The following is a 21,700-nucleotide window of genomic DNA, read 5'->3' as shown; positions in this document are numbered from 1 at the left end:
ACAACAGGGGGACACTGGGGACACCGGGGGACAATGGCGACAGTGGGGGACAGCAGGTGACAACAGGGGGACACTGGGGACACCGGGGACAATGGCGACAGTGGGGACAGCAGGTGACAACAGGGGGACACTGGGGACACCGGGGACAACATGGGGACACTGGGGGACACCGGGGACAGCAGGTGACAACAGGGGGGACAGTGGGGACAGCAGGTGACAACAGGGGGACACTGGGGACAGCGGGGACAAATGGGGGACAGTGGGGGACAGCAGGTGACAACAGGGGGACACTGGGGACGACACTGGGGACAGCGGGGGACAATGGGGACAGTGGGGACACTGGTGACAACGGGGACAGTGGGGACACCAAGTGACGACCATGGGCACAACGGGGACAGTGGCCTGGGGTGGGGGCTGGCATTGATCCCAGGATTCCTGGGATTCCACATTCCCGGGATTCCGCCATTCCCAAGCTTTCAGCCATTCCCAGATTTTCCGCATTCCCAGGATCCGGAATTCCCAGAATTTCAGCATTCCCAGGATCCGGCGTTCCCGGGATTCCGCCATTCCCGGCGTTCACCATTCCCGTTTCCCGCAGGACTCCGTGGCCAGCAGGAGGCGCAGCGCGGCGCTGGAGCTGCGGGGGATCCTGGTGGGTGGCGCTGTCCCCACAGTGTCCCCACAGTGTCCCCCAAAGTGTCCCCAAAGTGTCCCCAAAGTGTCCCCAAAGTGTCCCCAAAGTGTCCCCCACAGTGTCCCCAAAGTGTCCCCTCGGCGTCCCCTTCATTGTCCCCCTCGCTCTCTCCCCAGCTGTCGCAGTGTCCCGCGTCGAGGCGAAGCCGCCGGAGGCGCAGCGGGAAAATCTGGGATCAGGAATCCGGGAAAATTCAGGAATCCGGGAAAACGCGGGATCGGGAATCCGGGAAAATTCAGGAATCCGGGAAAAACGCGGGATCGGGAATCCGGGGAAAACGCGGGATCCGGAGCTGGAATGGATCCTGGCGCGGCGGCGCCGGGCCTTGGACAATTCCCGGGACAATTCCCTGGATGAAATTCCCAGGGAAGATCCCGCGCACAAAGAATTCCGGCGGGAATTCCAGCAGGAATTCCACGGGAGCAGCGTGGGACGTGGCGGGTAAAGGAGCCGGGGAGGTGACACCGGGGAGGTGACACCGGGGAGGTGACAGCCCCAGGGAGGTGACACCTGCCGCTGTCCCCGAGGCTGTCATGGCGCTCTGCCCTTTTCCCAGGAAACCGCGACCGGGACAAGGACGGGGACAAGGACAAGGACAAGGACGGGGACAAGGACGGGGACAAGGACGGGGACATTGTCCCCTTCCGGCCCCGGGGCCTTGGTGGCCCTCCCCAGGACGCGTCCCCTCCCCCGCCGGCTTGGGGACAGAGGGGGACAACGCCTGAGCCGCTTCCTGAGCGTTTTCCACCCTCAATTCCCGGGATTTTCCCAGGGATTTTCATCCTCAATTCCCGGATTTTCCCAGGATTTTCATCCTCAATTCCCGGGATTTTCCCAGGATTTGCCCTCGAATTTCCCGCCCTCGATTCTCCATGATTTCCCACCCGAACATTCCCAAAATTTTCCACCCTCAATTCCCGGGGTTTTTCACCTTCCCCCCCCCCCCCCCAAGATTTTCCATCCGCCATTTCCAGGATTTTCCTGATTCATTTCCCGGGATTTCCATCCTCAATTCCCAGAATTTCCCATCCTCAATTCCCTGGATTCCCCGCCCTCCATCCCAAGGTTTCCCAAGATTTCCCACCCTCAATTCCTAGAATTTTCCCAGGATTTGTCCAGGATTTTCCCAATTTATCCCCATCCTCCATTCCAGGATTTTCCTCCCTCAATTACCAGAATTTTCCCAGAATTTTCCCAAAATTTTTTCCCAGAAATTTTCCAGGATTTCCCCAGAATTTCCCCAGAATTTCTCCAGATTTTCCCCCAGAATTGTCCCAAAATTTTCCCCAGAATTTCCCCAGCATATCCCCAAAATTTCCCCCAAAAAAATCCCAGAAATCTTCCAGGATTTTCCCAGAATTTCCCGAAAATTTCCCCAGAATTTCTTCCTAGAAATTTCCCCAACATTTTCCCAGAATTTTCCCGGTCTTTCCCCACCCTTAATTCCCAACATTTTCCCCGAATTTTCCCCAAATCTCCCCCCCTCAATCCCCAGCACTTCCTCCCCTCCTGTCAAAAAAAAAATCCCGGAGAAACAATAAAAATTCCACAGAAATTCCTCCTTTGTGTCGATCCCTGAACCCCAACCGGCTCCAACATTCCCAAAACTCCCAAAAATTCGGGAATTTCACCCCAAAATTAAAAAAAAAAACACCCAACCCCCAAATTTTTCCTCCTTTGCTCCAACATCCCAAATGAAAACCTTTTCTTTCCCCCCTGGGATTTGAGAATAATTCTGGAATTCTTTCCCCAAAACTTTGGAAATTCCCAAATTCTTCAAATTTTTTCCAGGAATTTCCTTTAGATTTGGGGTTTTTTGGGGGTTTTTTTGCGTTTTTTTTTTTTTTTCAGGGATTGAAATCTTTTTGATCCCAGAACTGAAATATTTCCAAGGTTGGGAAAGGATTTGGGGTTTTTCCCTGTTTGTTTGGTTTTTTTTCTCCTGGAATTTTCTGCTCTTTTTCCATAAGGATTTTCCAGGAGGGAAGGGAAGGGAAGGGAAGGGAAGGGAAGGGAAGGGAAGGGAAGGGAAGGGAAGGGAAGGGAAGGGAAGGGAAGGGAAGGGAAGGGAAGGGAAAAGGAAAAGGAAAAGGAAAAGGAAAAAAGAAGAAAAAGAAAAAAGGAAAAGGAAAAAACAAAAGGAAAAGAAAAAGAAAAAGAAACGAAAAAAGAAAAGAAAAAAGAAAACAGGAAAAGAAAAAGAAAAGAAAAAAGAAAAGAAAAAAAAGAAAATAAAAAGGAAAAGAAAAAAGAAAAGAAAAAAAAATAAAATAAAAGGAAAAGGAAAAGAAAAAATAAAAAATAAAATAAAAGGAAAAGAAAAAGAAAAAAGAAAAGGAAAAGGAAAAAGGAAAAACAAAAAGAAAAAGAGAAAGAAAAAGTAAAGAAAAGGAAAAGAAAAAAGTTTTTTTAAGAAACGAAACTAAATGAAACTAAATAAAATATAAAAATAAAAAATATAAAAAAAACAAAACAAAAAATAACACAAAAAATATATAAAATGAAAATAAATTTGAAAAACAAAGTAAAACCAAATAATAACAAAATAAAATTTTTAAAAAGTGAAATAAAATACAATTTTAAAAAATAAAATAAAGCGAAATCAAATAATAATAAAATAAAAATTTTAAAGGGAAATAAAATAATAATAAAATAATATGTTAAAAAATGAAATAAAATCAAATAATAATAAAATAAAATTTTAAAAAGTAAAATAAAATAATAATAAAATGAAATTTAAAAAATAAAATAATAATTTTTAAAAATAAAAAACCCGCCTGGAAAAGGGAAATTCCGGCTGGAAAAGGAGCAGGAAATTTTCCTGGATTTTTTCCAAACCCAGAAGATTTTCCTGGAGTTTTCTCCCTGGATTTTTTTTTTTTAATTCCTGGAATTTTTCCTGGAGCTTTTTCCTGGATTTTTTCCAAATCCCGGAATTTTTTTCCAGATTTCTCCAAACCCTGGAGCTTTTTTAATGGATTTTTCCAAATCCTGGGATTTTCCTGAAGTTTTTTTTTTTTCCCCAGATTTTTCCAAATCCTGGATATTTTTTTTCTGGATTTTTTCCAAATCCTGGAGTTTTTTCCTGTATTTTTCAAGATTTTTACAAATTCTGGATTTTTTTTTCCTTTTTTTCCCTCCAAATTCTGGGATTTTCCTGGAACTTTTTTTCTGGATTATTTTTTTTTTAAAATCCTGGAACTTCCTTGGAGCTATTGCCCTGAATTTCTCCAGATTTTCCCCAAAAATCCTGGAATTTTCCTGGATTTTTCCTGAATTTTTTTTTTTTTCCCAAATCCTGGAACTTTTTTCCTGATTTTTTTTTTTTCAAAGCCTGGAGGTTTTTTCCCAGATTTTCCCCCCCAAAAATCCGGGAATTTCGTCAGGAAAATTCCACCCAAATTCCACAATCTCAGTTCCAACCCGGCCTTGGACACTTCCAGGAACGAGGAAAAAAAAATCCCAAAAAATCGGGATTTTTCCACTTTCTCCATAAATTTCAGGGAATTTCCCCCAATTTTTTTTTTTTTTGAGGTTTTCATCCCAAATTTCTCTTTTCTTTTGGTGAAATATTTCTGGAATTTCACGATTTTTCCCACAAATTTGGTTGGAAAAAAAAAGTGGGGAAAACCCCTGAAAAAAAAATCAGGATTTAAAGGAAATCAGAAATTGTTGATTTATTTTCTCATTTCCATCCCCCCCCCAAAAAAAAAAATCCAGGAATTTTAATGGAAAATTGTGGGGAAAAAATTCAGGAATTTTTATGGAAAATTGTGGGGAAAAAAAATTCAGGAATTTTGTATGGAAAATTGTGGGGGCAAAAAATTCAGGAATTTTTATGGAAAACTGTGGGGGAAAACCAGGAATTTTTCTGATGGAAAAGAAGAAAATTTTTCATCTCCTTCCGAGGATTTTTTTTTTCAACCCTTTTAGGAAAAAAAAGGGGAAAAAAAAATTTGGGAATTCTGAGAATTCCCCTGGAAAAAAATTCGGGAATTCTGAGAATTCCACTGGAATTTTTTTCTTTTTCCATCAATTCCATCCCGAAGTTTTGCTGGAGAGGAGAAAAAAAAAATGGGAATTTCCAGGATTTAAATCACCCCCCCAAATCCCGATTTTTGGGGGGGGATCATTCCAGGTTTTTTTTGCCTTTGGAAAAAATTCCAGAATTTTCCTGGATTAATCCCAAATTTTTCCTGTTTTTTTTTTTTTCTCTTTGTTCTTTATTTATTTTTAAATTCCTGACTCTGTGAAAACAAAGGAAACAAAGCTGAGAAATTCCCCCCAAATAATTCCCAAAATAATCAATTCCCCCAAAAATATTCCTAAAAATAATTAACAAAAAATAAATCCCAAAATAATTAATTCCCAAAAAGAATTCCCCCAAAAACAATTCCCAAAATAATTAATTCACCCCCAAAAAATCCCAAAAATAATTCCCTAAAAATAAATCCCAAAATAATTCCCAAAATTAATTCATTCCCAAAAATTAATTCCCCCAAAAATAATTAATCCCCCCACCCAAAAAACCCAAAACTAATTAATTCCCAAAAAAAAAACCCCTCAAAAATAATTAATCCCCAAAAATAATTCCCCCCAAAATAATTCCCAAAATAATTAATTCCCAAAAAAAAAAATCCGAAAAATAATTCCCTAAAAATAAACCCCAAAAATAATTAATTCCCCAAATTAATTCCCAAAAATAATTCCCCCAAAAATAATTAAATCCCAAAAATAATTCCCCAAAAATAATTAAATCCCCAAAAATAATTCCCTAAAAATAAAACCGCCAAGTCATTAATTCCCAAAATTAATTAATCCCCAAAAATTATTAATTCCCCAAAAATAATTCATCCCCAAAAAAACCCCCAAAAAATAATTAATTCCCAAAAATAATTCCCCCCAAAAGAATTCCCAAAATAATTAATTCCCCAAAAAATAATCCCCTAGAAATAATTCCCTAAAAATAAACCCCAAAAATAATTAATTCCCCAAATTAATTCATTCCCCCAAAATTATTAATTCCCCAAAAACAATTCCCAAAAAACTTTTTTCCTCTTTTTTTGGTTTTTTTTTGGGGTTTTTTTTTCCCAAAATAATCAACAAGGAAAAATCTCCGACCGTCGCTGGCACCCTTCCCAAAGTGTCCAAAAAACCTCGAGATTTCCACGATAAAACTCGGAATTCCCACGAAAAAAACTCGGAATTTCCGGCGGGGAAAGGAAATTTCCAAGAAAAAACTTTGGAATTTCCGGCGGGAAAAAGTCCAAAAAACTCGAAATTTTTTTTCGATGAGTTTCCGGCAGGAAAAGTCTCCCCCCCCTCCCCCAAAAAAAATCGGAATTTTCGAGGAATTTCCGGCAGGAAAAAAGCGGAGACGAGGCGGAATTCGGGAGAACTTGCCGGATTTCCTGGAATTTTTTCCTCGGATTTTCCTGGATTTCTCCCCAGCCGTTCAGTAGATTTTCTGCCTGCTGGGGCAGGATGGCTTCCTTAACGAAGGAGAAGATCAGGAGGATCCCCGAGCGCTTCCCCCGCTTGCTCTTGGTGAAGTAGTTGGAGACGACGTCGTCTGGGAGGGGAAAAAGAAAAACATCGAGTAGAAATTAAAATTAGAATTAGAATTCAAGAATAGAATTAAAATTAAAATTTAAAAATAAAATTAAAATTAAAATTAAAATTAGAATTAGAATTAGATTTTAAATAAAAATTAAAATATAAATAAAAATTTAAAATTAGAATTAAAATTAAAGAATAAAATTAAAAATTAAAATTAAAATATAAATTAAAATTAGAATTAGAATTAGATTTTAAATAAAATTAAAGTATAAAAATTAAAATTAGAATTAGAATTAAAGAATAAAATTAAAATTAAAATTAAAATTAAAATTAAAATATAAATTAAAATTAGAATTAGAATTAGATTTTAAATAAAAATTAAAATATAAAAATTAAAATTAGAACTAAAATTAAAGAATAAAATTAAAATTAAATTTAAAATATAAATTAAAATTAGAATTAGAATTAAAATATAAACTCAAATTAAAATTAGAATTAGAATTGGATTTTAAATTAAATTAAAAGATAAATGAAAATTAAAATTAGAATCAAATTAAAATTACAATTAGAATTCAAATTAAAAATTGAATTAAATTAAAATTACAATTAAAATTACAATTACAATTAGAATTAAAATTAAAATTAAATTTAAAAATAAAATTAAAATTAAAATTAAAATATAAATTAAAATTAGAATTAGAATTTTAAAAAAATTAAAAGTAAAAAATTAAAATATAAATTAAAATTAGAATTAGAATTAAAATTAAAAATTAAAATATAAATTAAGATTAAAATTCAAATATAAAATATAAATTAAAATTAAAGTTAGAATTAAAATTTAAATTCGAAACGTAAATAAAAATTAAAATTAGAATTAAAATTAAAAATTAAATTAAAATTAAAATTACAATTAAAATTAAAATTAGAAGTAAAATTTAAATTAAAATTAGAATTCAAATTTAAATCAAAATTAAAACAAAAAAATCAAAATTAGAATTAAAATTGAAATTAAATTATAAATTAGGACTAAAATTCGAATTAAAAGTACAATTAGAAGTAAAATTTAATTAAAATTAGAATTTAAATTTAAATTAAAATTAGAATTACACTGAAAGTAAAATTAAAATTAGAATTAAAATTAAAACTGAAATTTAAATTAGAATTAAAATTCAAACTGAAATTAGAGTTAAAATTAAAATTAGAATTAAAATTCAAATTTCGATTAAAGTTTCAAGTGAAATTAAAATGAAAATCAAAATTAGATTTAAAATTTAAATTTAAATTAAATAAATAAAGATAAAAATAAGATTATTTTTAAAAAACAAAAGTAAAATTTAAATGAACAAAAAATAAAATAAAACTCAGGGAATGGGGAATTTCCGGAGGGGGGGGGGGGGGGGAATTGGCAAATTCCAGAGGGAAAAAATAAAAACAGGGAATGGGAAATTTCGGAGGGAAAATAAAATAAAAGGAGAAATTCCGGAGGGGGAAAAAAAAAACCAAAAATAAACAGAGAATGGGAAATTCCCGAAGGGAAAATAAAACAAACATGAGAAATTCCAAAGGGGGGAAACAAAAATAAAACCGGGAAATTCCAGAGAGAAAAAAAATGGGAAATTCCTGGCCCCATCCCATTATCCCGTTATCCCCGTTATCCCATTAGCCCATTAGCCCATTCCCCGATCCCATTCCCAACCCAATCTCATTCCCATTCCCATTCCCTATTCCCAATCCCGATCCCATTCCCGGCCCCATTCCAATCCCATTCCTGCTCCCATCCCAATCCCATCCCGACCCCATTCTCCAGCTCCAATCCCAGCCCAATCCCCATCCCAATCCCATTCCCATTTCCATTCCCTGTCCCGTTCTCAATCCAAATCCCGCTCCCATCATCCCATTCCCAGTATCCCAATCCCATTATCCCACTATCCCATTATCCCATTCCCAATCCCATCCCAATCCCAATCCCATATCCATTCCCAATCCCATTCCCATTCCCTGCCCCGTTCTCAATCCAAATCCCGCTCCCATCATCCCAATCCCATTATCCCAACCCCAATCCCAATCCCCATTCCTGACCCCATTCCCAATCCCAATCCCATTCCCAATCCCAATCTCAATCCCATATCCATCCCAATCCCATTATCCCAACCCCAATCCCCATCCCATTTCCATTCCCGATCCCATTATCCCATTATCCCATTATCCCATTCCCAATCCCATTCCCATTCCCATTTCCATTCCCTGCCCCGTTCTCAATCCAAATCCCGCTCCCATCATCCCATTCCCAGTATCCCAATCCCAATCCCATTCCTGACCCCATTCCCAATCCCAATCCCAATCCCAATCCCATTATCCCATTATCCCATTATCCCATTATCCCATTATCCCATTATCCCATTCCCAATCCCCATCCCATTCCCATTCCCGCTCCCATCATCCCAATCCCGTAATTATCCCATAATTAACTACCCCCTTATCAACCACCCCACAGTTAATTAATTCATTACCCCGCCTCCGGGCCGCACGGTGCAGGGCAGGACGTCCTCCCCATTACCCCAATCCCACAATTATCCCGTAATTAATTACCCCCCCGATTAACCACCCCAGAATTCCCGATCCCACAATTAACGATCCCGTAATTAATGAATTAATTATCCCTCCCCCCACCTCCGGGCTGCACGGTGGAGGGCAGGACGTTCTCCCCGGCCGACAGCGACACGAAGAAGGCGAACGGGATCAGCCACAGGCAGAAGGTGAAATAGGCCAGGACCTGCACGATTCCCAACGTTCCCCAGGGAATTCCCGTCGGAATTCCCGCAATTCCAAGCGGAATGCCGGGAATGCCAGCAGAAATCCCGAAATTCCGGGAATGATTCCTAAAATTCCAGCCCGGAATTCCTGAAATGCCTGCTGGAATTCCCGAAATTCCACTGGGGATTCCCGGAATTCCAGAGGAAATCCTGAAATTCCAGGAGGAATTCCCAAAATTCCAGCCAGAACTCTCAAAATTCCGGGAATAATTCCTAAAATTCCAGCCCGGAATTCCTAAAATGCCTGCTGGAATTCCCGAAATTCCACTGGGGATTCCTAAAATTCCAGCGGGAAATCCTGAAATTCCAACCCAGGATTCCCAAAATTCCAGCTGGAAATCCCCAAATTCCAGGAATAATTCCTAAAATTCCAGCCTGGAATTCCTGAAATTCCTGCTGGAATTCCCAAAATTTCAGAGGAAATCCTGAAATTCCAGAGGGATTTCCTGAAATTCCACTGGGAATTCCCAAAATTCCAGACAGGAATCCTAAAATTCCCAATGGAAATCCCAAAATTCCAGGAGGAATCATGAAATTCCAGCCCAAAAATCCCCAAATTCCAGCCTGGAATTCCTAAAACGCCTGCTGGAATTCCCGAAATTCCACCGGGAATTCCCAAAATTCCAGCGGAAATCCCGGAATTCCGGAAGGAATTCCCAAAATTCCAGAGGAAATCCCGAAATCCCAGCCCAAAATTCCCAAATTTCCAGCCAGAATTCTCAAAATTCCGGGAAAAATTCCTAAAATTCAAGGCCAGAATTCCCGAAACTCCTGCTGGAATTCCCAAAATTCCAGCGGGAAATCCCGAAATTCCAGCCCAGAATCCCCAGAATTCCCGCCTGGAAATCCCAAAACTCGGATTCTCTGGGTTTGAGATTTTTTTCTCTTTTCCGGGATTTCTCTTTTCTTGGAGGAATCCAACCCCAAAAATCGGGATTTGCCCAAGGTTTTCCTGCCGGGAAAAAAAAAATCAGGAAAAATCCCCAAATTTTCTATTTCTTTGCGGGATTTGAATTTTTGGGGATTTTCTGGTTTTTGGGGATTCTCCATTTGGGGGATTTTTTTCTAATTTTTTTTTTTTAGGATTTCAGAGCTTCTGACCCCAAAAAATTGGGATTTTCCAACCGCTCCTTGATGGAAAAATCAGGAAAAATCAGGGAAAATCAGGGAAAATCCCAGAATTTTCTATTTTTGGGAGTTTTCGCTTTTTGGGATTTTTTTTTCCCCGGCATTTCTATTTTCGGGATTTTTATTTTCCGGCTTTTTTTCCATTTTTAGGGATTTTCTAATTTGGGGATTTTTTGATTTGGGGGATTTTCGGGGTTTCTGTTTTTAGGATTTCTGAGCTCCTGGCAAAAAAAACTTGGAATTTTTTCAGGGTTTTCTTGCCTGAAAAAAAATCAGGAAAAATCCCAAATTTTTTCTATTTTGGGGATTTTCTATTTTTGGAAATTTTTTTATTTTTGGGATTTTCAATTTTGGGATTTTCGATTTTTGGAATTTTTTATTTTTAAGATTTTCAATTTTGGGGATTTTTTTTTTACTTTTTTTGGATTTTCATTTTTGGGGTTTTTTTTAACATTTGGGGATTTTTATTTTGGGGATTTTCTATTTTTGGGATTTTTTTATTTTTGGGATTTTCAGTTTTGGGATTTTCGATTTTTGGAATTTTTTATTTTTAAGATTTTCAATTTAGGGGATTTTTTTTACATTTGGGGATTTTTATTTTTGGGATTTTCTATTTTGGGGATTTTTTTGGGGATTTTCTATTTTTGGGATTTTCTATTTTTGGAATTTTTTATTTTTGGGATTTTCAATTTTGGGGATTTTTTTAACATTTGGGGATTTTTATTTTGGGGATTTTCTCTTTTTGGGATTTTTTTTTCCTGGGATTTTCTATTTTTGGGGATTTCCAATTTTTAAATTTCTTTTGGGGTTGTTTTTCTTTCTTTTTTTTTTTTTTTTCAACCCAAAAATTGGGATTTTCCCAAGATTTTCCTGCCTAAAAAAATCAGGGAAAATCCCCAAATTTTTCCCTTCCCAAATAAAATTTAAAAAGGGGAAAATCTCACCTCGGAGAAGAGGAAGAATTCTTCGGCGAAATATTGAAAAGCCAAATAGTGATTGACCACGACCAGAACTGCCGGGAGAGAGGAAAAATGGGAATAAACATGGGGAAAGCGGGATTAAAACATTCCAGAGGGAAAAAATCCCCCAAATTCCCCCCAAAAATCCCCAAATTTCCTTAAATCTCCCAAAAAATCCCCAAAAATCCTCACAAAATTCTAAAAAATCCCAAAAAAATCCCAAAAAAATCCCCAAAATTCCCCAAAATTTCCCCCCAAAAAATCCCCAAAAATCCCACAAAATTCCCAAAAAATTCCCCAAAATTCCAAAAAAATCCCCCAAAATTCCAAAAAAATCCCCCAAAATTCCCAAAAAAATCCCCAAAATTCAAAAAAATTCCCCAAAACTCCCGAAAATCCCCAAATATCACCAAAAGTCCTGAAAAATTCCCAAAAATAAAAAAAAAATCCCATAAAACTCCCCCCCAATTCCCCCCAAAAATTCCCCAAAAATTCCCCTAAAAGTCCCAAAAATGGGATTAAAATGGGAATAAAAACCGGGAATGAAATGGGAATGAAAGAGGATTAAAAATGGGATTTAAATGGGGAAAAAATGGGGGGAAATGGGAATAAAAATGGGGAAAATGGGGAAAAACGGGATTTAAACATTCCAGAGGCAAAAATTCCCCCAAAATTCCTTAAAATTTCCCCAAAAACTCCCTAAAAATCCCCCGGATTAAACCCAAATTCCCCAAATTTCCCCAAAAACCCCCAAAAGGTTCCCAAAAATCCCCTAAAAAATCCCCAAAAATTCCCCAAATTTCCCTCAAAAAACTCCCTAAAATTCCCCAAAAAATTCCAAAATCCCCCAAAATCCCCCAAAATCCCCCAAAATTCCCCAACATCCCAAAATATTTCCCCAAATCCCCCCAAAATCCCAAAAAACTTCCCGAAAATCCCCTCAAAATCCCTAAAAATCCCCAAATTTCCCTCAAAAAACTCCCTAAAATTCCAAAAAAATTCCAAATCCCCCAAAATCCCCCAAAATCCCCCAAAATTCCCCAACATCCCAAAATATTTCCCCAAATCCCCCCAAAATCCCAAAAAACTTCCCGAAAATCCCCTCAAAATCCCTAAAAATCCCCAAATTTCCCTCAAAAAACTCCCTAAAATTCCAAAAAAAATTCCAAATCCCCCAAAATCCCCCAAAATCCCCAAAAATCCCCCAAAATCCCAAAATATTTCCCCAAATCCCCCCCAAAAACTCATAAAAAATCATAAAAACTCCCCAAATCCCCCCCAAAATCCCCAAAAAATCCCGAAAATCCCCTAAAAATCCCCAAATTTCCCTCAAAAAACTCCCTAAAATTCCCAAAAAATTCCAAAAATCCCCCCAAATCCTCCAAAATCCCCCAAAATCCCCAAAAAACTCATAAAAAAGCATAAAATTTCCCCAAATCCCCCCCCAAAAAATCCCCCAAAGCTTCCCGAAAATCCCCTAAAAATCCCCAAATTTCCCTCAAAAAACTCCCTAAAATTCCAAAAAAAATTCCAAATCCCCCAAAATCCCCCAAAATTCCCCAACATCCCAAAATATTTCCCCAAATCCCCCCAAAATCCCAAAAAACTTCCCGAAAATCCCCTCAAAATCCCTAAAAATCCCCAAATTTCCCTCAAAAACCTCCCTAAAATTCCCCCCAAAATTCCAAAAATCCCCGGAATTTCCCCCGAATCCCCCCCGGGTCCCGGCTGTGGCTCGGACCGCAGGAGAGGACGAAGTTGGGCGACGAGAGGACGATGCAGGGGAAGGTTTGCAGCAGCCCGAAGTGAACCAGGTTGGTGAAGAGCCCCACGGACACCAGCGACGCCGGGAACTGCTCGAACACGTAGAGGCCCAGCAGCACCCCCGAGGAGAACTGGGGGGAAAAACCCAAAAATCGGGGGAAATGGGAGTGGAAAAACTGGAGTTGATCAAAAAAAACGAAAATCCCACACTGAAAACCCCAAATTCCGGCATAAAAACGCAAAATTCCAGCACAAAAACCGAAAATTCCAACCTGAAAACCCCAAATTCCGGCATAAAAACGCAAAATTCCGGCATAAAAACTGAAAATTCCAACCCGAAAACCCCAAATTCCGGCATAAAAATGCAAAATTCCGGCACAAAAAAATGAAAATTCCACACTGAAAACCCCAAATTCCGGCATAAAACCACAAAATTCCAGCACAAAACCCGAAAATTCCAACCCGAAAACCCCAAATTCCGGCATAAAAACGCAAAATTCCGGCATAAAAACCGAAAATTCCAACCCGAAAACCCCAAATTCCGGCATAAAACCGCAAAATTCCGGCACAAAAAACAAAAATCCCACACTGAAAACCCCAAATTCCGGCATAAAACCGCAAAATTCCGGCATAAAAAACGAAAATTCCAACCTGAAAACCCCAAATCCCGCCAGGAAAACTGGGGAAAAAACAGCCAAAATTGGGAAAAATGGGAATTAAAAATTCCATTTGATCAAAAAAAAGCCCCAAAAATCTCCATCTCAAAACCTCAAAATTCTGTCATCAAAATGAGAAATCCCAACATAAAAACTGAAAATTCCATCATGAAAACCCCAAATCCCGCCAGGAAAACTGGGAAAAAACAGCCAAAAATGGGAAAAATGGGAATTAAAAAAATTTTATCAAAAAAAACCCCAAAATTTCCATCGTAAAACCCCAAAATTCCACACGTAAAAGGTCAAATTCCATCCTAAAAACTCAAAATTCCACCCTAAAAACCCCAGATCCCGCCCGGGAAACTGGGAAAAAACACCAAAAGTGGGAAAATTTGGGTGAAAATGGGAATTCCTGCATCAAAACCCAAAAATCCCAACCTGAAAACCCCAAATTCCGGCATAAAAACACAAAATTCCAGCACAAAAACCGCAAAATTCCAACCTGAAAACCCCAAATCCCGCCAGGAAAACTGGGGAAAAAACTGCCAAAAATGGGAAAAATGGGAATTAAAACCTGAATTCCCTCCTCAAAATAAGAATTCCACACCTAAAACCCCAAAAATTCCATCAGGAAAACCAAAAATCCCCACCCCGAAAACCCCAAATCCCGCCAGGAAAACCGGGGGGAAACGGGAATTAAAGCCCAAATTCCATCCTGGAGACACAACATCCCACGGTAAGAACCCCAAACCGGCATTCCCGGCATTCCCGGCATTCCCGGAATTCCCGGCATTCCCGGAATTCCCGGCATTCCCGGCATTCCCGGGCTCACTCACCCAGATCATGTACTTGATGATCCTCCTGGTGACCACGGTGTACTCCTCGATCAGCTCCGCCAGGTAATACAGCCCGGCCGCTGCGGGGACAGCGGGGTCACCTGTGTGCCACCTCCCCGGGGTCACCTGTGTCACCTGTGTCACCTGTGTGTCACCTCACCTGTGTCACCTGTGTCACCTGTGTCACCTCCTGTGTCACCTGTGTGCCACCTCCCCGGGGTCACCTGTGTCACCTGTGTCACCTGTGTGTCACCTCCCCGGGGTCACCTGTGTCACCTGTGTGCCACCTCCCCGGGGTCACCTGTGTCACCTGTGTGCCACCTCCCCGGGGTCACCTGTGTCACCGGTGTCACCTGTGTGTCACCTCCCCGGGGTCACCTGTGTCACCTGTGTGTCACCTGTGTGCCACCTCCCCGGGGTCACCTGTGTCACCTCTGTGCCACCTCCCCGGGGTCACCTGTGTCACCTCTGTGTCACCTGTGTGTCACCTCACCTGTGTCACCTGTGTCACCTGTGTCACCTCCTGTGTCACCTGTGTGCCACCTCCCCGGGGTCACCTGTGTCACCGGTGTCACCTGTGTGTCACCTCCCCGGGGTCACCTGTGTCACCTGTGTGTCACCTGTGTGCCACCTCCCCGGGGTCACCTGTGTCACCTCTGTGCCACCTCCCCGGGGTCACCTGTGTCACCTCTGTGTCACCTGTGTGTCACCTCACCTGTGTCACCTGTGTCACCTCTGTGTCACCTGTGTGCCACCTCCCCGGGGTCACCTGTGTCACCTGTGTGTCACCTGTGTGTCACCTCCCCGGGGTCACCTGTGTCACCTCTGTGTCACCTGTGTGTCACCTCCCCAGGGTCACCTGTGTCACCTGTGTGTCACCTCCCCGGGGTCACCTGTGTCACCGGTGTCACCTGTGTCACCTGTGTGTCACCTGTGTGTCACCTCCCCGGGGTCACCTGTGTCACCGGTGTCACCTGTGTCACCTGTGTGTCACCTGTGTGCCACCTCCCCGGGGTCATCTGTGTCACCTGTGTCACCTGTGTGCCACCTCCCCGGGGTCACCTGTGTCACCGGTGTCACCTGTGTCACCTGTGTGTCACCTGTGTGCCACCTCCCCGGGGTCACCTGTGTCACCTGTATCACCTGTGTGTCACCTGTGTGTCACCTGTGTGCCACCTCCCCAGGGTCACCTGTGTCACCTCTGTGTCACCTGTGTCACCTCCTGTGTCACCTGTGTGTCACCTGTGTGTCACCTGTGTGTCACCTCCCCAGGGTCACCTGTGTCACCTGTGTGTCACCTGTGTGTCACCTGTGTGTCACCTCCCTGTGTGTCACCTCCTGTGTCACCTCCTGTGTCACCTCCCCTGTGTCACCTGTGTCACCTGTGTGTCACCTCCCCAGGGTCACCTGTGTCACCTGTGTGTCACCTGTGTCATCTGGATCAGCTCCACCAGGTAATACAGCTCGGCCGCTGCGGGGACAGCGATGTCACCTGTGTCACCTCCCCTGTGTCACCTCCTGTGTCACCTGTGTGTCACCTGGATCAGCTCCGCCAGGTAATACAGCCCGGCCGCTGTGGGGACAGTGGGGACACCTCTGTCACCTCCCCATGGGGACAGCACTGTCACCTTCAGTGTCACCTCCCCTGTGTCACCCCTGTCACCCTTGTCACCTCTGTCAGCTCCCCAGTGTCACCAGTGTCACCTTTATCACCTCCCCAGTGGGGACAGCACTGTCACCTGTGTGTCACCTCCCCTGTGTCACCGGTGTCACCTGTGTGTCACCTCTGCCACCTCCTGTGTCACCTTTGTCACCTCTGTCAGCTCCCCAGTGGGGACACCAGTGTCACCTGTGTCACCTCCCCAGTGTCACCTCCGTCACCCCTGTCACCAGTGTCACCTCTGTCACCAGTGTCACCAGTGTCACCTTTGTCACCTCCCCAGTGACACCAGTGTCACCTCCCCTGTGCCACCTGTGTCACCTCCCCGTGGGGACATTCAGGAGGTCCCGAATTTTGGGCGGAGGGAGAACTTGGGACCCCAGAGCTCAGGGACACCCGGGGACCCCAAACCTTGGGGACATTCTGAGAGCTTGGGGACATCCAGGGACCCCAAACCTTGGGGACACCCCGAGGGCTTGGGGACACCCGGGGACCCCAAACCTTGGGGACATTCTGAGAGCTTGGGGACACCCAGGGACCCCAAACCTTGGGGACATCCCGAGGGCTCGGGGACACCCGGGGACCCCAAACCTTGGGGACATTCTGAGAGCTTGGGGACACCCAGGGACCCCAAACCTTGGGGACACCCCGAGCCCTTGGGGACACCCGGGGACCCCAGACCTTGGGGACATCCCGAGGGCTTGGGGACAGTCACAGACCCCAAACCTTGGGGACATCTTGAGGGTTTGGGGACACCCGGGGACCCCAAACCTTGGGGACATTCTAAGGACACCCAGAGACCTCAGATCTCGGGGACAATTTAAGGACTTGGGAACACTCAGACGCCACCAACGTCAGGGACACTCGGAGGGCTTGGGGACACCATGACGACACCCGGGGACCCCAAACCTCTGGGGACATTTTGAAGATTTGGGGACACCCGGGGACCCCAAACCTTGGGGACACCCCGAGCCCTTGGGGACACCCAGGGACCCCAAACCTTGGGGACATCCCGAGCCCTTGGGGACACCCGGGGACACCCAGGGACCCCAAACCTTGGGGACATCCCGAGGGCTCGGGGACAGTCACAGACCCCAAACCTCGGGGACACCCTGAGGACCCCCAGAGACCCCAAACCTTGGGGACACCCCGCCCCCCATCCCCCCCCCCCATGGCAGGGCCTCCCCTCCCCTCAGCCCTTCCCCCCTCCCGACATATCGCGACACACCGGGCCGGCCCCGCCCCCTTTCCCCGCGGCTCCCCGGGGGCGCTCTCACCGATGGCCAAGGTGACAAAAGCCACCTGCACGAGCAGGGACAGCCAGCTGAGCACGTACATGAACCACATGGCGGCGCCGGGCCGCTCCCGGGCCGCTCCCGGTACGGCTCCGCTCCCGGAACCACCGAGACGAGCGGAGGGGGCGGCACCGGAACCACCGAGAACGGCGGGGAGAGGCGGCACCGGAACCAACGAGACGTGGAGAGAGGGGACGGCACCGGAACCACCGAGACGAGCGGAGGGGGCGGCACCGGAACCACCGAGAAGGGCGGGGAGAGGCGGCACCGGAACCAACGAGACGTGGAGAGTAGCGGCACCGGAACCAACGAGGAGCTGAGGGGACGCTCCTTCCGCCATAGCGCCCCCTGCAGGCTGGGAGGACTTCACAGGCCCCCCCACACACACACGTATGAGGGGGGACCCCCAAAAAACGTCGGAAAACCCCAAAAAAATGCGCGTGGGGACCCCAAAAACGGCGAGAAGTTCATCCCCAAACTCTGCGGGACGGCGGGAAACGTATCAAGACCCCAAATTCGGGAAGGAAACCCCAAACTTTTATCCCGAAAGGTGCGGAGACCCCAAAAGGCGGCGGGGGTCCCTGAGCTGGGCGGGGAACCCCAAAAAACTCTACAGGGACCCCCCAAAACACCGAGGGGACCCCGACCTCGGGGGAGCCCCAAATGGGGTTTGGGGGGTTCATTTTGGGGTTTGGGGGGTTCATTTTGGGGTTTGGGGGGTTCATTTTGGGGTTTGGGCTCATTTTGGGGTTTTGGGGCTCATTTTGGGGTTTTGGGGCTCATTTTGGGGTTTGGGCTCATTTTGGGGTTTTGGGGCTCATTTTGGGGTTTGGGCTCATTTTGGGATTTTTGGGGCTCATTTTGGGGTTCGGGGGCTCATTTTGGGATTTTTGGGGCTCATTTTGGGATTTTTGGGGCTCATTTTGGGGTTCGGGGCTCATTTTGGGATTTTTGGGGCTCATTTTGGGATTTTTGGGGCTCATTTTGGGATTTTTGGGGCTCATTTTGGGGTTCGGGGGCTCATTTTGGGGTTCGGGGGCTCATTTTGGGATTTTTGGGGCTCATTTTGGGATTTTTGGGGCTCATTTTGGGGTTCGGGGGCTCATTTTGGGATTTTTGGGGTTCATTTTGGGATTTTTGGGGCTCGTTTTGGGGTTTGGGCTGTCAGGCCCCACCGCCCCCGGCCCCGTTATTCTCGGGGTCCCCCCAAACGAGGAACCGCCGGCGATGGCGGCACTAAAGGGGGGGACAGAAAGGGGGAGGGGGGGAGGGGACAACGTGTCCCCGCGGGGGGACGGTGACAGGGCGGGGACACCGCGGGGACACCGCGGGGACACGGTGACAGGGCGGGGACACCGCGGGGACACGGCCGTGACCGGGAGGTGACCCCGAGCGGGGGGGCTGGACAGGACACTGTCCCCTCCTCTGTCCCCGTGTCCCCATCGTGTCCCCATCCTGTCCCCGTGTCCTGTCCCCGTGTCCCCATCGTGTCCCCATCCTGTCCCCGTGTCCTGTCCCCGTGTCCCCATCGTGTCCCCATCGTGTCCCCTCCTGTGTCCCCGTGTCCCCCCCGCCCCGATTTTCCCGTTTTCCCCACAATTCCCCTTTTGTTTTATTTTCTTTTCCCCCTTTTTCAGGAGCCGCCCCAGGAACTGCAGCGACCCCAAAACTCCGGGTACGGCGGGAACCCCGAAATCCCCGTGAACCTCGGGGGCTCCGGGCACCCCAAAAACCCCAAACGAGACCCCAAAAACCCCCGAGACCCCAAAAACCCCAAACGAGACCCCAAAAACCCCGAGACCCCAAAAACCCCAAACGAGACCCCAAAATCCCCCGAGACCCCAAAATCCCCCGAGGCCCCAAAACCCCCAAACGAGACCCCAAAACCCCCAAACGAGACCCCAAAAACCCCGAGACCCCAAAAACCCCAAACGAGACCCCAAAATCCCCCGAGACCCCAAAACCCCCAAACGAGACCCCAAAAACCCCAAACGAGACCCCAAAAACCCCGAGACCCCAAAAACCCCCGAGACCCCAAAAACCCCGAGACCCCAAAAACCCCAAACGAGACCCCAAAAACCCCGAGACCCCAAAAACCCCCGAGACCCCAAAAACCCCGAGACCCCAAAAACCCCAAACGAGACCCCAAAACCCCCGAGACCCCAAAAACCCCAAACGAGACCCCAAAACCCCCAAACGAGACCCCAAAAACCCCGAGACCCCAAAAACCCCAAACGAGACCCCAAAAACCCCAAACGAGACCCCAAAATCCCCCGTGACCCCAAAAACCCCAAACGAGACCCCAAAAATCCCGAGACCCCAAAACCCCCAAACGAGACCCCAAAAATCCCGAGACCCCAAAAACCCCCGAGACCCCAAAATCTCCCGAGACCCCAAAAAACCCAAACGAGACCCCAAAAATCCCGAGACCCCAAAAAACCCAAACGAGACCCCAAAATCTCCCGAGACCCCAAAAAACCCAAACGAGACCCCAAAATCTCCCGAGACCCCAAAAACCCCAAACGAGACCCCAAAATCCCCCGAGACCCCAAAACCCCCGAGACCCCAAAAACCCCAAACGAGACCCCAAAAACCCCCGAGACCCCAAAAACCCCAAACGAGACCCCAAAAACCCCAAACACCCCAAAACCTCCGTGAACCCCACGAGTCCTGGGGATCCCAAAAACCCCCGAACACCCCAAAACACCCCAAAAAAACCCCAAACTCCTCAAAACCTGGAGCACCCCTAATATCCCCCAAAACCCCAAACACCCCAAAACCCCAAACCCAACACTCCTCCCCCCGTCCCCTCCCCGCCCCCCAAATCCCACATCCCCGTCCCCGATTTGGGATTTTCGGTCGCTCCGAGCCGGGTTATTTGTAGGGTTATTTTTAGGATTATTTTATTTTTAGGGCCATTTTCTCCTTTTTAGGATTTTTTTTTTCCCCTTTTAGGATTTTTTTTTTTCCTTTTAGGATTTGTGGGGTTTTTGTTTTCCTTTTAGGATTTCTTTTTTTTTCCTTTTAGGATTTTTTTTTTCCCTTTAAGAATCTTTTTCCCTTTAGGATTTTTTTTCCCCTTTTTGGATTCTTTCCCCTTTTTGGATTCTTTTCCCTTTTAGGATTTCTTTTCCCTTTTAGGATTTCTTTTCCCTTTTAGGATTTTTTATCCCTTTTAGGTTTTTTTTTCTTCCCTTATGGGATTATTTTTTCCCTTTTAGTATTTGTTTTTCCCTTTTATGATTATTTTTTTCTTTTAGGATTTTGTTTTCCCTTTTAGGAATTTTTTTTTTCCTTTTAGGAATTTTTTTTTCCTTTTAGGGGTTTTTGGTTTTCCCCTTTTAGGATTTTTTTTTTCCTCTTAGGATGTTTTTTCCCTTTTAGGATTTTTTTTCTTTTGGGATTTTTTTTTCTTTTAGGATTTTTTTTTTCCTTTTAGGATTTTTTTCCTTTGGGGATTTTTTCCTTTTAGGATTTTTTTTTACTTTTAGGATTTTTTTTTTCCTTTTAGGTTTTTTTTTTCCTTTTAGGATTTTTTTTCCTTTTAGGATTTTTTTTTCCCTTTCAGTATTTTTTTTTCTTTTTAGGATTTTTTTCCTTTTGGGATTTTTTCCTTTTAGAATTTTTTTTTCCTTTTAGGAAATTTTTTCCTTTGGGGATTTTTTCCTTTTAGGATTTTTTTTTTTTTCTTTTAGGATTTTTTTTCCTTTGGGGATTTTTTCCTTTTAGGATTTTTTTTTTCTTTTAGAAATTTTTTTTCCTTTTGGGATTTTTTCCTTTTAAGTTTTTTTTTTCCTTTTAGGATTTTTTTTTCCTTTTGGGATTTTTTCCTTTTAGGATTTTTTTTCCTTTTGGGATTTTTTCCTTTTAGGATCTTTTTTTCCTTTTAGGATTTTTTTTCCTTTTGGGATTTTTTCCTTTCAGGATTATTTTTTTCTCTTCTCTCCCCTGCGTTTTTCCCCATTTCCTCCCCGAACCCAAAACCCCGTGAAGATCCCGGCGAGCCCCTCCGGGAGCTGCCGGCCAATCCGGCCGTGAAAGATTCCGTCGTTTTTTCCCTTTTCCCCCTTTTTCCCTCCCCTTTCCCAGCTCCTGACGGAGCTTTTGGCTCCTCCCGCCCTCAATCCGACCCCAAAACCCCCGTGGGGATCCGGGGTTGGAGCTTCCAGAAGTTTCTCGGGGCCCTCGGGGAGGAGTTTGGAGTCTCCCCCAATTTTTGGGGTCGTTTTTGGCACCTCCGGGGTTCGGCTTGTTCTCGTGGGTGGGGGGTTGGTTCCCCCCAAATCCCATAAATCCCACAAATCCCATCAATCCCATCAATCCACAGGGTTGGGGG

General features: G+C 44.4%; 1 protein-coding gene and 1 long non-coding RNA gene across 2 annotated transcripts; one reads left to right on the top strand and one right to left on the bottom strand.

Annotated features, from left to right (window-relative positions):
• Positions 1 to 346: 346 nt before the first annotated feature.
• LOC136305613 (uncharacterized) lies at positions 347 to 2,236 on the top strand. The gene is made up of 3 exons (XR_010725380.1): positions 347 to 652; positions 811 to 1,135; positions 1,251 to 2,236. It is a non-coding gene; the product is annotated as an uncharacterized lncRNA (long non-coding RNA).
• A 3,814-nt stretch (positions 2,237 to 6,050) lies between these two features.
• TEX261 (testis expressed 261) lies at positions 6,051 to 17,500 on the bottom strand. Its single transcript, XM_066208901.1, is given in 7 exon segments — positions 6,051 to 6,173; positions 6,175 to 6,266; positions 8,924 to 9,026; positions 11,139 to 11,206; positions 12,895 to 13,048; positions 14,410 to 14,489; positions 17,347 to 17,500. Coding segments are annotated over 7 exon segments (591 nt in total). The 5' UTR covers positions 17,417 to 17,500; the 3' UTR covers positions 6,051 to 6,149.
• Positions 17,501 to 21,700: the final 4,200 nt, after the last annotated feature.

Source organism: Chamaea fasciata, unplaced genomic scaffold, assembly GCF_029207755.1.
Source record: "Chamaea fasciata isolate MVZ Bird 193981 ecotype frontalis unplaced genomic scaffold, bChaFas1.0.hap1 SCAF_515, whole genome shotgun sequence".
In the NCBI taxonomy this organism is placed as follows: Eukaryota; Metazoa; Chordata; class Aves; order Passeriformes; family Sylviidae; genus Chamaea; species Chamaea fasciata.
This window is presented reverse-complemented; position numbering and strand designations above follow the sequence as displayed.